Here is a 16,549-nt window from a genome sequence, read left to right on the forward strand (position 1 = left end):
TTATATTTTATGGATTAAATGAATTTGTGATTAAATAAGTATTTAAACAGATTTGGATAATATGCGGAGATTTCTAAATAGATTTGAGATGAATTTGGGTTTGGATTCGATGGTTTATTTTTCGCGGGTACTGCCCCGCTGTCCACCCTACCCCGTAGGTACCATTTATTAATTTTTTTTGTTGTATTAGTGATCCCTACAGAAAGATTTGAAAAAAAAAGAAAAAAGGCAGCGTCTTTTAGGGCGTAACCACCAAACAGAGGTCCATGGAAGAGGAACCCGCCCAAGTCCCTGGATCTCGCGGCCGGACAATTGAAGAATGCCAAGACATGATTCGTCGAAGTCTCCGAAGTAAAATCTCTAATCTCTGCTGCATTTCCTCCTCTTATATTTTTCATTGATTTGACTTGGGTTTAGGGTTTTAGAAGTCGAGCAAACCATTTTATTACTTCAAAATTTATGGAAAGGCGAAATGGTTACTTGCATTTTAGTCTATTATTAGGGTTTATCTGCTTATAGAGTTAATTTGTTGTGGGGCCTTTTTTGTGGGCTGTAGCTCCAATGGCGAAATTTTTAAGGGAGCATTTGGAGAAAGCTGGGTGTGGAGTTGAGGAAAATTTGATCAAGGCCATTAATTGTGATTCAAAAATCAGTGGTGGTTATATTTCCGGCAAAGGGGTAACAATTCTGTGCTTATTCATATCACTTTTTTTTTTTTTTTTCCCTTTCTTTTTATCTTTTCCTGACAGTGGTTTTCCCTAATTTTGTTTCTGTGATTTCCTTGTAATAATTATTGCTTGGTCCTTATATTCTTTTTTGTCATTCTTTGTAAGATAATAGTGTGTAGCAATCATATGAACATTCAAGATGAGGTCAACCAAGTGGTTATACATGAACTGATTCACGCTTATGATGATTGTCGTGCTAAAAACTTGGACTGGGCTAATTGTGCTCATCATGCCTGTAGTGAGGTGTGCATCATGGTTACCTAGTCTTATTTTTAACTTGTCTTTGTTTGCAGTTGTTTTACCATTTTTCTTAAATTCTGGTACATTTTTTCCTGCTTTATTCTTTATGGGATACAGATTCGTGCTAGTCATTTAAGCGGTGATTGCCACTATAAAAGGGAACTGCTGCGGGGTTACATGAAAATGAGAGGTCATGGACAAGTGAGTTTTTAGATTCTTGGAAAAGCTTTTGTTTATTTTCACTTGTACGCAAGTTTATAATATCCTTTAGTCAATATGAAAAAGTTGAACCATCCATTTCCTGTGAAAATTGAGAATGTCTTAGCATCTCTCCCATTATGAAGTCACCATCACAAAAGAAAGCAGGAGATCTCATAAAATGTGTAAGAGTTGAACACTATTGGATTCAGTTGTTCAGTTTCAACGTATGAACTTCCGACATAGTTATTGACAGCTTGCAAATCGGCGGTAATGCTGTTTCAAATTAGCAATTCAGCATGCCAATTTTCTCATGTTTTATTGGAACATGAAATGAAACTACTTTAGAAGATAAAAACTGTACTTTGTTGTTTTCTTATAACTTGCCTGGTCTGACTCCAAAAGAGGGCCTGGTGATAAAGGGTTCACATTGTATCCCAAATGCACGAGGCTCCCCCCATTAATATGGTCAGGTGAAGGTCCTCTGCCATTACAGCTTTCCTTGCATTGAACCCATGAGATCTAGTCACAAAGGGCCTGGCTATAGTGTACATTGAGATGGATGGATTTGAGCATCAGAAGATTCAGAACAACCATTGGCAGCAATCTTTCGCTCTCTTACTGTATATTTATGCTCTTTCTCATATCTAGTAGCAAAGCATGCATCACCTATGTACACAGAAAGGAAACATGTGCCGTGTAAAACAAGAAAATGCATCACGTTTTTCACTTTTTTTTTCCTTTCTAATTTTTCTTGCTTTTTTCGCCTTCTTTTTGTGACTTCTTCAAGTTTGAGAATGTCTCATTAAATTTTCATTGTTAAATTTGAAGGAATGCGTGAAAAGAAGAGCAATGAAATCAGTGATTGCTAACCCATACTGCTCTGAAGCTGCTGCAAAGGATGCTGTGGAAGCTGTCTGGGATGTCTGTTATAATGATACGAAGCCATTTGATAGAGCTCCTTGAAACATGCTATGTCTACTAATTTAGCTTCTGCTGCTGCAAATTTTTTTTTTTTTTTTTTTGAAGATGATATCAAAGACTACCTTGGCATTCAAGTGCAGGAACGAGTCCTACATATTCAACAAGATTATTCAATTCTTCTAAAAATATTTTACTCGTTTTTCTCTGATATGCTGCGGCACCATAAAGATTCTTCTATTTATGGACATTAAAGCGAGGTCCATGCCAGTTATTGATATTTTTCTTAGAGCTCAGATTGGAAAGGAAGTTCTTGTCAGTTACACCTTTCTGAAAAGGGGATTTATTTCAAGAACATCGATTCTTAAGGATGAGACGTATGTATTTGAATTATGCTAATAAGATGCATCATATGCTTCTTTTTGACTGGATTAACAAAATGCTACTAGGATTTGAGCGATTGACATTACAAATACAATGTGTAGAATCAACATCTTCTTCATTACAGGAAATAGGTAAACTAAAGGCGTTTCTTTCAATTTCAATGGATTGTGATTTTTTTTAATCAGTTGTATCCTCATCTTTCTACTTACTCTTTTATCTTAATCTTTACTAAGCTAGTTTTTGTCTCTTTTTGATTATATGGCATGAAAAGCTAAATTGAACTCGGACAACCTTTGTTTTTATTTTTTTTTATTTCGTCTTCTTGTCTCTGTCTTCTATGGTTGCTGGTTTTAGTACTAGTACATTGTTACTTAGCAACATCTCTAGCAAACACAAAACGCAATGGCTTGTAGAATTTTCTACTGGATATTTATCTAATTTGGCTCACAAATACCAAATATGAAGTTTGATATATAAACATTAACATTAATTCATTATATCTAACAAATATCATGGACTTGAAGAAAATCAAATTAGAAAAATAACAAAATGATTAACTATTTTATTTTTGGTGGAAAGAAGATAAAAATACAATAAGCTACACCATTTTGAAGCAATCAGTAATTGAAGTCCCTCAAGAGAATTCACTAAAATATGAAAACTCGAATCTGTAGTAAAAACATATTTTGTCAACTAATCAACACAAAAATTTACCTCATGAAGAAACATTAACGTAAACTGAAGATTATAAATTGATGAAACCAAACAACGAAACTGATTGCACAATCAAAAGATTATCACTCTCAACTACAATTTGAGGGAAACCCTTGAAATAATCTCAAGATTTAATCATTGTATTTTTTCAAAATTAAGTTCCAAATGGCTAAATAATAGAGTATATATATGTTCAATAGTAAAAAAAAAAAAAAAAAGAAGAATACAATGATGGGAAGAGTTAAAACGTAGCATAGAAGAGATCGCCAACGCCAACGACTTGAAACATGTTGGCAAAGAACTAACACATTGTTTGTAACGAAACAGGTCTGTCTTCTTCGCCCGGATGCGTCTTCTGTTTCCCATATATCATCCTCTCTTCTCTTCTCCTTCTCCTCTGTCATCATTACCCATTTTCTCCATTTCTCGTTTTTTCCTTTCTTCTCTTTCTCCTTCTTCCCTCATGGCCCCTCCTCCAGCTGCTGCTGCCATGGAATACCAAGAAAGTGCTCCAAGTAACACTTTTACCATCAACGATGGCTCTGGTGCTGCTTCTGGTGCTTTTCACATGTCTAAAGTCACTGTTGTGGGTAGTGGCAATTGGGGTAGTGTTGCTGCTAAGCTCATTGCTTCTAACACTCTCAAGCTCACATCTTTTCACGGTATTTACCTTCAATTTGCAAATTTCATAGCTTTCACGCAAATTGGTGGCAATTAGAATTTTGGGTTGCTTAAAGCAGCATATTTTGTTGTGGTTTGTGCTTGTTTATTGTCAAAACTAAATAAATCGAAAGGAAATTAGAATTCTTGTGGTATATAACGGAATTTTAGGAAAATGCTTGCCTTGGCAATGCCTTTTAGTTTGTACTTTGCCATTTAATTTTATGTGATTTAATGATTAAGAATCCCTTAAATTATGCCAATTGAGTGAAGATTAATTTAATTTAATTTTGCTCATATATAGAAAATAAAAAGATATCTCCAACAAATTAAAGGAGATTTGAGATTTTAATAATGGCTGAATTTGAATTTTTTGCATTGGAATTCAGATGAAGTAAGGATGTGGGTGTTTGAAGAGGCGTTACCAAGTGGTGAGAAGCTAACAGATGTCATTAATCGAACCAATGTAAAGAGTAGTGAGCTTCATTTTACTTTGATTGATCATGTGTATCATTTTTGTTTACTTGAACATCTCATTTTCTTGTGCAGGAAAATGTTAAATATCTCCCTGGTATAAAGCTTGGTAAAAATGTTGTTGCAGACCCTGATCTTGATAATGCAGGTATTCAATTTCTCGCTTTGAGATGAGGTTTATATGTTCTACTTCATTGGTTTGCTGGTTTTTACTTTATCAGTCTTTTGCAAATCTTACATGTGAATTATACAGTGAGGGATGCAAACATGTTGGTATTTGTGACTCCACATCAGTTTATGGAGGGTATATGCAAAAGGCTTGTTGGGAAGATAAAGGAAGGTGTAGAGGCTATTTCACTTATCAAAGGAATGGAGGTCAAGATGGAAGGCCCTTGCATGATCTCCAGTCTTATTTCGTCGCAACTTAGGGTTAACTGTTGTGTGCTAATGGGGGCAAATATTGCAAATGAAGTAACTAACCAATTTTGGAGTATTTATAGTCAATTCATTTTCTTTCACTGATGTTTTTGTAAAAGATTAAATGCTTCTCGCTGCAGATTGCCGTTGAGAAATTCAGTGAGGCGACAGTTGGATACAAAGGGAACAGAGAGATTGCTGAGAAATGGGTTCAGTTATTTAGTACTCCTTATTTCATGGTCACTCCGGTACGTTCATAGGATATGGTGTTATAATCAATGTAAACAGACCTATAAATCTATAAATCAATCACCAAAAATTTTCTGGCATATATTGTGTGCTATAAAGTGATAATGCAGAAACATTTAAAAATATGCACAGTTATATTTGAAAACACAAAATTTTAAATTGATGGTCTTAATTGCATTGTGTTATCATTTTTTCTTGTATGATTGCATAGGTCCAAGATGTGGAGGGAGTAGAACTATGTGGGACCTTGAAGAATGTTGTGGCACTGGCAGCAGGTTCGTATACAAGAATTCACTTCTTATATTAGCTTGCTTTTGTACCTCTCTTAGTGATGGAACAATTGATTTCTGGTGGGACAGGCTTTGTTGATGGTCTGGAAATGGGTAATAACACGAAGGTAAATGATGAACAGTCGTAATAAGGTTTAATGCCAATTTTTATTGCATTTCTCTTTGCACCTTAACTATTTCCATTAATTACTAGGCAGCAATAATGAGAATTGGTCTAAGGGAGATGAGAGCCTTTTCCAAGTTGTTGTTTTCATCTGTTAAGGACAGCACTTTCTTCGAAAGCTGTGGTGTAGCCGATGTCATCACAACATGCCGTAAGGAACCATGTAAATTTCTTTGTTGTCTGTAAAGTATAATGCAGCTTTGAGCATAATTAAATCATCCGTGGCAGTGGGAGGAAGAAACAGGAAAGTTGCAGAGGCCTTTGCAAAGAATGGGGGAAAGAGGTAACTTCTTGCAGTTTTGCTAGTTAGTGCAAAATGTATGGAAAAATGGTAAGACGTTAAGACATTAATCTTAACCTTGCTGTTCCTCATCTCCAGGTCTTTTGATGAGCTTGAGGCAGAGATGTTGCAGGGCCAAAAATTACAGGTACTTCGTGGCTTAAGCTAATTATTAAAATGCTGAAGCTATTTCGTATCCTGTCAAATGCTTCTATATATGTTTTCTTTCTGTTGACTGCAAAGATAGATGTAATTATGAACAAGAGATATGCAGTAAATTGCGTATGCTTTAGAAGACTTTACTGTTCGTATGAACACTGTTGTTTTATGTGAAGAGTGAAAGGTTTTTTATTTCATCTTATGTAAAAAATGGTTACACATCTATTTATACATAGGAAGTATATGGAAATACCTATGCTACCCTTTACACTCAAGATTCGATAAATAGCACATTAAACTCTATAAGACAACACTCCCCCTCAAGTTGGTGCATAAATATTAAGCATACCCAACTTGTACACTAAATTGTGAAAGATTTTGCTACTTAGCCCTTTAGTGAAAATATCCGCCAGTTGATTATCTGATGTCACATGAGTAAACCTCAAGACACTCTGGTTGATTTTCTCTTTTATGAAGTGCCTATCAATCTTTATGTGTTTCGTTCTATCATGCTGAACCAGATTCTAAGTAATGCTAATAGCAGCCTTGTTATCACAGAACAAGGTTGAGGCTCCAGACTCCAAAAGTTTCAATTCACCCATTAACTTTCTCACCCATAGCATCTCACAAACTCCTAGGGCCATGACCCTATACTCGGCTTCTGCGCTTGAATGAGCTACTACAATCTGCCTTTTACTCCTCCAAGTAACCTGATTTCCTCCAACAAAGGTACAATAGCTTGAAGTCGATCTTTGGTCATCTGGAGATCTACCCAATCTGCATCAGTATAGACCTCAGTTTTGAGATGACCGTGCTTTAAAAAAAAGTATGCCCCTTCTAGAGGCAGACTTTAGATGCCTCAAAATACAGAAAACAGCTTCAAGGTGAGAGTCACGAGGGTCATGCATATACTGGCTAACAAGACTGACGGCATATGCAATATCAGGCCTAGTATGTGAGAAATAAATCAATCTGCCAACCAACCTCTGATATTGGCCCATATCAACCGTCTTTCCACGTCATGCTTGCAATCTATGATTGAATTCAATTGGAGAATCAAATGGCTTACATCCTAGCATACCTATTTCTTCCAAGAGGTCTAGGACATATTTCTTGAGAAATGAAGATACCTTTATCAGATATAGCAACCTCAATGCCTTGAAAGTATTTCGGACTCCCTAAGTTCTTAATCTCAAACTCTTGAGCCAGTAGTTTCTTCAGGCGAGCAACTTCTGTTTCATCATCTCCTGTTACAATCATATCATCAACATAGACAACTAGTAATGTGATCTTACCATTGCAGTGTCTGATAAACAGTGTATGATCAGCATTACTCTGAGTGCAGCCAAAGGAGATCATGGCATTACTAAGTCTGTCAAACGATGCCCTAGGTGATTGTTTGAGACCATATAAGGCCTTCTTCAACCTACAAACCTTTCCTTTGGTTTTTTGATAATCAAACCCTGGAGGGATATCAATGTAGACTTCACCTTCTAAATCTCCATGCAAAAAAGCATTCTTTACATCAGATTGATGTAAGTCCCAGTTTAGATTGGCTGCACATGATAGTATAATTCTGATTGTGTTCATCTTTGCAACTGGAGCAAAGGTCTCTTGGTAATCAATACCATAAGTCTGAGTGTATCCTTTAGCAACCAACCTAGCCTTGTACCTTTCGACTGAGCCATCTGTCCTGTGCTTTACTGTAAACACCCACTTACATCCCACTGGTTTCTTTTCTACTGAAGAAATAATAAGATCCCAAGTGTCATTCTTTGCTAAAGCTTTCATCTCCTCCAGCATTGGTTCCTTCCATTTTGGATCCTAATATGCTTCTTGCCAATCCTGTGGAATAGAAACAGAAGAAATAGACAAGACAAAGGTTCTATAGGAAGAAGACAAAGAGTCATAGAAAACAAATTGAGAAATGGGATGTTTAGTATAAGATCTCACACCTTTCCTGAGAGCAATAGGAATATCAATGTCATCAATAATAGGATTAGCAACAGGGTCAAAATCAACACTATGTATTATAGAAGTTGTATCAGAAGTAGGAAAAGTAGGAGTTATTGGAAGCTCACCGCGTTGATTTTCTGGATGTGATTGCAAGGAAGACGATTGGGCATTTGGATCATGCACAATGGCACTAGTCTTCTCCCTTCTGCTGTATCTCTTTAAATCTGTCCTATCTAATCTCTTTCTTCTTTGAATTTGATGATCCCTTCTGGGTTGTGATTCATCTGTTTTCTGTACCTCTTCATTAATATCAACAAGGTTCATAAATTGTTCCGGTACAAACACAGATATAGGAGTCATTCCTACTTCCTCTTCTTCCATCCTAGACTCCCCCTGAAAAGGAGTGGGGGGGGGGGGGGGGAATAAGGTTCAGACTCTCTAAAGGTAACGTCCATACTCACATAATATTTTGGAGATGGATGGTTATAACACTTATACCTCTTTTGTGTGGAAGAATACCCAACAAACACACATTTCAAAGCTCTAGGTTCTAATTTTCCTCCATGTCTGTGATGAACGAAACACACACAACCAAACACTTTTGGTGGAACAGTATATGAGGTATGACCTTGTAGGGCTTCTATAGGACTCTTAAAGTTTTAATGTTCTAAGGGGCATTCTGTTAATTAGATATGCTATAGAAAGAACAGCATCTCCCCAATAGGTTTTAGGCACATTCATAGTAAACAAGAGAGATCTAGTTACTTCTAACGAATGTCTATTCTTCCTTTTTGATACCCCATTTTGAGCACTTGTGTTCACACAACTAGTCTAATGTATAGATATGCTTGAAACATGTTCTTCATGTACTCTGTTCCATTATCAGTTCTCAATATTTTAACATTGGCACCAAATTGTGTCCTAATCGTATTATGGAAGGATTGAAAACAAGAAAACACTTCACTCTTTGTTTTCAACAAATAAATCCAAGTTAATCTAGTACAACAATCAATAAAAGTAACAAACTACCTATATCCAGATAATGAAACAGCAATAGAAGTAACAAACCTCCTATATCCAGATAATGAAACAGTAGAAGTAGGTCCTTATACATCAAAATGAATAATCATAAAAGAAATAGAATTTCTTTAATTATGGGAAACGTAAGTGTTTCTTGCATTTTAGCAAGTTCACAAGTATCACAAACTAAAGAATCTAATAGACATTGGCTAAACAAGTTAGGATATAATCTTTTAAGAACAACAAAAGTAGGATGTCCTAATCGCTTATGTCACACAACAGTTGTTTGACTAGGACTACTACTTCCTAATAGTGCTTAGGGAACTTTTGAGACTAGGCCACAGCTACTTTTCTCAAGGAGATATAGGCCATTGTGCAATTTACCAAATCCAATCGTTTCCCTTGTTCTCAGATCCTGCAAAACATAATGAGTGGGAAAGAACTCAACTTTGCAGTTTAAGGCGTTAGTAATAGCACTAATAGACAAAAGATTTATTGGAAAGCTGGGAATATGAAGAACATAGTTTAAGTTGATGTTAGGAGTGCATTGAATAGAACCTATTCTAGAAATGGATGAAAAAGAATCATCTGCAATACGTGCAGTTTCTTTACTAGAACAAGGTAAGTATGTCACAAATTTACTAGATGAGCTTGTCATATGCTTGTTTGCTCTCGAGTCTATTACCCGTATTACCCATGAATCATCAACAGAATCAGCTAGAAGGGCCATACCTGAATGCACAAAATTAGAGGAAGCTTCTGGAGTGGATGAAGAGTTGAGTTTTGTCATAAGATGCCTCAAGGTCTGTACCTCTTCAGTAGATAAACCTCCAGCTGGGGTTTGCTGAGACTACTTCATGAGCTACAATTGCCTCAGATTGATGAGCAACATGTCGAGTAAAACTTGGCCTCCTACCCCCACGACCACGACCATGTTTGGTAGTTGGTCGCCATGTAACTTCCAATATGAATCCTTAGTGTGTCATGACTTTCCACAATGGTCACATCGGTAGAAATCCTCCTCAGATGAAGCACGAATAACCTGTAAAGGTTGAGAAGCTATAAGTCAGCTCTCTCTGATGGCTCGGTGGATAACATCACACCTCTCCTACTTTCCTCCTGTTGAACATAGGAGTATGTTTCCTCTAAGGAAATCAGAGGACTCTTTCCCAAAATCTGGATTCTAATTGGGTCATATTCAGCATGCAATCCGGCAAGAAACTCATAGACTCTCTTAGTCTCAACCTTCTTTTGGTATCCAACCACATCCTCTTCGCACTTGGGATGATAAGTCTTATAGTAGTCTAGCTGTTGCCGTAGGTCATTCAAAGCAGTGTAGTATTGCTTAACTGTCAAATCCCCTTGCTTCAAGCCACGGACTTTGTTGCGAAGCTCATCAACTTGAGCAAAATTTCCATAATGAGAATAGGTCTTAGTCACAATTTTCCAAATTTTTGCTACGGTATCCAACATCAAATACCCATTTGCAATCGTAGACTCCATTGAATTAATTAGCCAAGACATAACTAATGAGTTTTCGAAGTCCCATCTATCATAAGTGTCACTCAGAGGTGCGGGTGTGATTTTAGAATCTGTAATATAGCCTTGATAAACAATAAGCAAGACCTTGACCAAGCAAGGTAATTTGTTCTATTGAGCTTTACCGAACTAATTTGCAATGAATGGTTATCATGTGAAGGGACAACTTTAGTGTCTACAATTACTGTTCCATCACCCATTGTAAAAAACATAGAAATAGAGTTTGAAAAAAACAAAACAATCCGAAAATAGTTCGAAGTCAGGCAAAATAGGAAGAACAGCCTTGAAAAACTGAAAACCAGACCAGGAAAATATGCTAGATGGAGGCGCACAACCAAAACGAGTCTGCCGGAGTAAGCTGTCGCCGGAGTGGTGGCCAAAATCTGTGTCACGTGCTGCCCTGCGCCGGCGAGTGGAAGAGGTGGCAGATTCTTCTGGTGGCGCGTAGGCACATGCGCTGTGTTGGGAGGCTGACGGATTCAGGGGATAGGCCGATCGGCTGGTGCTTTTCCTCCTCAGGTGGGTCGTGTAACACACCTCCCTCTTTCCAGTTGCCGGAAGGTGTTGCCTATCCTAGGGTTTTTCTCTCTCTATTTTGTTTTTCTCTCTCTAGGTATGTGAGCTGAAAAAAGTCAGCAAGGCTCTGATACCATATTGTTTTATGTAATGAGTGAAAGGTTTTTTTATTTCATTTTATGTAAAAAATGGTTACACATCTATTTATACATAGGAAGTATATGGTAATATCTATGCTACCCTTTACACTTAAGATTCAATAAATAGCACATAACACTCTACAAGACAACAAACACATTGCATTACTCATATTGGAAAGGAAAATTTCTTTTATTGTCATATTGTAGATGCAGTCATTTCAAGTAAGAACTTGCTAAACTCATTCCATTGCTTGTAAAGGCGTATTCTTCCTAGAAGTTATAAAAAAAAGTTCTTACAGATCTTTGATTTCAAAAACAAGTTATTAAAGCTAACTATCTTTTCAATACTGGTTTCACATTCTGAAGGGTGTCTCAACAGCAAGAGAGGTGTATGAAGTTTTAAGTCATCGTGGATGGCTAGAGTTGTTTCCACTTTTTTCAACAGTACATGAGATCTGCATTGGTCGTCTTCCACCATCTGCTATAGTTGAATATAGTGAGCACAAACCCAACTTCGCCCTGGTGGAAGGCTCAGCTCAATATTATTGACTTTTCCTGAAGAAAAAAGTAATATATTTCACGCATTTTAGCATAAAATGTCAGCATAATTTTCTTATGTTGAGCGTCATGGCACAGGAAAAGGTTGGGTAGAATTTTGGATTTTCAGATATGTTTGGTTCCAAGATAGCAAGATGGTTCACCGGGCTTACAGCCTTCCTACTAGGGAAGCTTCAAGGTTGAAGTCGAAGGCAATTAAGATTAACACTTAATGCTCCTTTAATTTTCTTGTTTTACTGTTATATCAAATAGTAAAAATTGTAGACATGAAATATTTATGCAAAATGAATAATAATTTTTGCAACGTTATACAATAAAATGAATTGGTGATGTGCATAGCTGTAATCTGATGAGCCTTTAAGTTTCAAAAAGCTTTATGCAAGATGTGTCAAATTCTACTGTAATCAGTTAGTGCATTATCATTGAGGTCGGCCTCAACAATTTCCAGGAGCTGTCAAGCATAAAACTGTGTAAAAAGTTGAAACCAATTTGCTCTTATAAACTATTGAGCGGCAAAAATGATGAAATGGAAAATATTGCAAGAGCCATTGATAATAAACCAATGTAACACCAAACCCTTTCTCATTTAATGCTCGTAGTTATATTATAGAGACAACACAAGCCAATTACGCAGCCCAAAACCATATAAATTAGGAAATAAAAAGCCAAATAAATTGCCCACAGCACCAATCCCATGCATAACTTTTTGGTTGGTTATAAAGTATCAACCAGTTCGTATTCTATCCAACCTATCAACACTTTTTCGTGCTCTTTCCAGTTGGTGGTCAATGCTTTTCCGGGACTTCTCGTGGCAATCAACACTTCTCCGAGACCTTTCCAGTTGATCGAATGACATCCGTAATTTTTCTAACTTATCAGCATTATTGGACTGACTTATGAGTTTTTCGAGCTTGTCAGCATGATTGGACTGGTTTTTTAGTTTCTCGGGTCTGTCGGTACTATGCCTTGGTTTCTCCCTCCGATCTGTACTTTTCCTCGAAACCTCATACACATCAGTGCTCTTGCGGGCTTGCTCGAATTGGTTTGTACTTCTCCTTGAACTGTATCTTTGAGAAGGAGATTTCTCAACAGTTGATATGAACTTCTTCAGATGCCTTATATACTCTGGAAAGTGCTCTAAATCACAGTGATTCCCTCCTTTGAGCCAGAGTGGTTCATATTTTTCTTTACAAAGTTCCCAGAGTTGTTTACCATGGGAGCAATCAACAACTTCATCTGAAGTTCCCTACACATAGATACAAAAGAATCAAAATATGAAGCATATCACAAAAACGATACACACTATTCGGAAACTAAATCTAAACATCAAATGCAAAAAAAAGAAATGACAGTATTAGCTTATGCTTATCGACAACTGTTAAACGTTGGAACTCTTCTATATTTAAATAAAACAATGGTTCCTAAATTGCAGATAACTGGCTAATGGTACAATTTATTTATCACAACTTATTTATCTAAATTCATGCAATGAATCCTCGAGAATGACCATATAGAGTCAGAATTTAGAAATGAAACTTAGAAAAACAAGACTTTAAGGACTTGAGTTTTTCCAATATTTAATGGAATAATTACATTGTTGACCTGCTGATAGAAACAAATGGTTCAAATATTAAGATATCAGACAAGACAAGATCTACTTAGATGTATCATTTTGCATCCCCAGGGCAGTGAAATACCAAAAACTCAGTGATGCCAGCATACTGCATTATCACTGAGTACAAACAAAAGGCATAGGAATGCGGATTAGGACATCCGTGGGTCTGTATGGGTTAAGTTTTGGCACAACATGCCTTCTCTTAAAGGATGCTTTATATTTTTATTTTTACCTTTTCTTAACAAACCCGCTCTCACAGTAAGGAATTCACTCAAGTCTATGTCAAAAACAATCTATGTGGCTTCAAGGCTTAATTTACATTCAATGGGCACGTGATTCTTTAAACCTGAAAAATAAAAAAGCCATAAACACAACAGCCATCTTCTTGTTTCAATTTGACATACCTGCATAGGCCATAATAAGATCAATGCAGAATAAGACTAATGCAGGTCCAGTTATGTCAAATTTATTCGAGAATATGGGATAATGCAAAAACCCTATACTAGGAAAGGAGAAGTTCCACAAAATATTTCATGGCTAGAATGTAAGAACACCAAGTAACATTTAGTTAAAAAAGATTCCCAGATGAACTAACAATCTAAAATCAGAATATTAACATATACTCTGGGTTAGATGATAGTTTCAAATTCCCCGAGCAATTCAGAACTCTAAATCTGATGACCCAAACAGGATGCAATTTGCATTCCACCTTAAAAGAAGGAAACAATAATGAGAGAAAGATAAGCAAGTGAGGGAGATAAATCAAGTAACTTGTGCCTGTTGTAGTGTGACATAAAGATACAAAGGTTTAAGAAAATTATATGCTAATGCAAAAGAATACAACTTTTTTGGAAAAAAAAAAAAAAAAAAGAGCTAAGGATGTTCTTCTGTGTTATTTTTCTATGATTTGCAGTAGCTCACTTACATGAATTATAAGAACAGGACAATTAACTAGTGGAATTTTGTCGATATTCTGCAAGAAAAAAGAAAAACAAGACAAAACACAAGTTCATTATGTTAAATGATAAAAATTTTTAATCATCAGCTAAGCAATGAAACAAAACATGCTTATTAAATATCTTACCTTGTAAATGTCAAACCAGTATGTACGCTTAACGGGGTACATGACTCTTAAGCCTGAAAGTATGGGACTATGAAGAACAACAGCCCGTAACTGAGGCAATCGAGCAGCAAGATCTAAGGTGGGACCACTTCCAACAGATTGTCCGTAAAGAATGATGTCTTCCTGCTTAGTGCCATAACTTTCTTCAAGACACTTATATGCAGCTTCAATATCGGCATATGTATGCTGCTCGCTTGGCTGCAATACAGGAACAGGGCTTCATATGAAACTTGTATCTCACAGATAGGGGCCTGGGGTTGAAATCTGCAGATAATTCATAAACAAATATCTTTTTTCTTTTAATTAAGTATTAAGGTGTTTAAAGAGCAAACCTTTCCAGATGATTGCCCGTACCCAGAATAGTCATACCTGCAAAAAGGTTGCAAATACAAAACTGTGAAAATGCTTCTGATAAAAAAGATGCAGTGATAAAAGAAATGTCTATAACATTTTATTCAATATGAATAGAGTACTGCATCTTCAGAAATGGTAAAAAAAAAAAAAAAAAAAAAAAAAATCAATCAAACTCAGGCACCACTATCACCAGATTTCACTAGAGCAAGGGGCTATTAGCTGAAGGTGCTGGCAGAATCTATCACTCGAGTAACCACATGGATTAAATCAATTACCAACAGGGCTAAAACCTTAGTTCACTTAATTCATTTGAGCAATGATCTATCTCCAATGCTGCTGGAGATAATTCACCAAGTAACAGAATCAAAGGCACTAGCAATCAACGTAAACCACAATTACCCCAATTCTGCAGATACGCCAAGAAAACTCAATTGCTTTTCTAAATTCATAAGACATGAGTTAAAATAAAACCAGGCCTGAAAACAACGATTAGAGTCCACCCATCTTCATCATCCTAAATGGTCTTTTTTATGAACACAATTTTTCAACAACCTTGTATACGTCCATGTATTTGAAAAACTTTGAAGCTACACATAATCACAATATAAAAAGAAAAAAAAGACAGAATATCCAATTTCAGTTAATTTAAAAGATTTCCAGCTAAAATAGAAAATCATAATTAAAAAAAGGGTGACAGAAGCTTAAAAAATAATTAACTAAATCCTAATTTCTTGTAAACTAATTCCAAAGCAAGAATTAAAATCAACCAGAAAACACAAAGCCAACTCATCTGAATCATAAAAACACCAAAAATCCAGATACCAAAACTACAAAACCAACACAAAAAATCTCCCCCAGAAGCTCAAAAGCTCCATAAGCCACGTATCAAAACACTTCAACTTGTGCGGTAAAGGTAGTAAGAGTAACAGTTATATTACCCCATAAGATTAACTCTCAAGTGGATGCTCAATTCGATGAAGAGCTCGTACATCTGCCCCAGATCGGCAGCGTTTCCATGAGAGTAAAGGAGAGTAGAGCTGGCCATAGGATGCCTTATATACATTGCCACTATCTCTGTACCTTTTCTAGTAGGCAATTTCAAGATTTCAACATTTTCGCGGTGAGGAAATGGGCTCAAAAGTAAAAGACCAGTGAGCTCGTCTGTTACTAGCTTGTATGATGGTGGGTTTGGTGGAAAGAAGGCAAATTTCGCCGCCATGGACGATGTCACCCCTCCCATCTCTTTTCTCTGTCCCTCCTGCTCTGTTTTTTACTTTCTTTTTGCTCTGTTTCCTCTGTTTTCTTGAAGGATAGTCCTCTGTTTTAAGAGAAAGACTGAAATCTACACCTTAGTTTAGATAAAAAAATCCTATTGCATTCCCCTTTTTGCTATTTCCAGAAGAATAAACTTTTCTTTTTCCTTTGAGAGAGAGAGGGAGAGAGAGAGAGGAGGTTTTGTTCTTCTTGTAGCTATTTAGGTGCTTAAAATGTGGGGGGGTGTGTCTAATTAGAGGGCACTTGAAAAGGCTTTTACTTGCTTTTTACTTGAGAAAGAAGAATTTAAACTTAAATTATTTGTAGGGTCATGCTATAAAGGATAGTGGACAAGAAATTTTGATGGACAGTGGAAATGGGTTTTGGTACCTAACAACAATATACCAATGTACCCATGTGGATAAAGTTGATTCTCATTTAGGGATTGACAATTGATGAACCATTTGCATTATAAATTTTGATTTCATCTTCTTGTTTTTATATTATTATTACTTCCACATAAAAAGATCACCAAGAAAAAAACCTTGTTTGACTCACTCACTTACCACCAATTGCTTTGAACTAACACATCAATCA

The 16,549-nt window shown here is 36.3% G+C and overlaps 3 protein-coding genes across 3 annotated transcripts; 2 read left to right on the forward strand and 1 right to left on the reverse strand.

The window, feature by feature from the left end:
- Positions 1 to 186: 186 nt before the first annotated feature.
- On the forward strand, positions 187 to 2,652 carry LOC105633518 (Ku70-binding family protein). The gene is made up of 5 exons (XM_089715853.1): positions 187 to 351; positions 557 to 678; positions 834 to 971; positions 1,086 to 1,169; positions 1,998 to 2,652. The coding sequence occupies exons 1-5, from the start codon at positions 267 to 269 to the stop codon at positions 2,130 to 2,132; spliced, it is 564 nt and encodes a 187-aa protein (XP_089571979.1). The 5' UTR covers positions 187 to 266; the 3' UTR covers positions 2,133 to 2,652.
- Positions 2,653 to 3,472: 820 nt separating this feature from the next.
- Positions 3,473 to 11,910, forward strand: GPDHP (NAD-dependent glycerol-3-phosphate dehydrogenase family protein). The gene is given in 11 exon segments (NM_001308820.1): positions 3,473 to 3,847; positions 4,235 to 4,311; positions 4,395 to 4,467; positions 4,573 to 4,790; positions 4,877 to 4,984; positions 5,197 to 5,260; positions 5,345 to 5,382; positions 5,469 to 5,589; positions 5,667 to 5,721; positions 5,818 to 5,866; positions 11,415 to 11,910. Coding segments are annotated over 11 exon segments (1,302 nt in total). The 5' UTR covers positions 3,473 to 3,531; the 3' UTR covers positions 11,598 to 11,910.
- A 244-nt stretch (positions 11,911 to 12,154) lies between these two features.
- LOC105633537 (alpha/beta-Hydrolases superfamily protein) lies at positions 12,155 to 16,209 on the reverse strand. The gene is made up of 5 exons (XM_012216148.4): positions 15,637 to 16,209; positions 14,677 to 14,713; positions 14,306 to 14,542; positions 14,147 to 14,194; positions 12,155 to 12,852 (listed from the first exon to the last, which is right to left on the reverse strand). The coding sequence occupies exons 1-5, from the start codon at positions 15,936 to 15,938 to the stop codon at positions 12,331 to 12,333; spliced, it is 1,146 nt and encodes a 381-aa protein (XP_012071538.1). The 5' UTR covers positions 15,939 to 16,209; the 3' UTR covers positions 12,155 to 12,330.
- Between the last annotated feature and the right edge of the window lie 340 nt (positions 16,210 to 16,549).

This window comes from Jatropha curcas, chromosome 11 (assembly GCF_041381405.1).
Source record: "Jatropha curcas cultivar XTBG-Jc1 chromosome 11, XTBG_Jcur_1.0, whole genome shotgun sequence".
Taxonomy (NCBI): Eukaryota; Viridiplantae; Streptophyta; class Magnoliopsida; order Malpighiales; family Euphorbiaceae; genus Jatropha; species Jatropha curcas.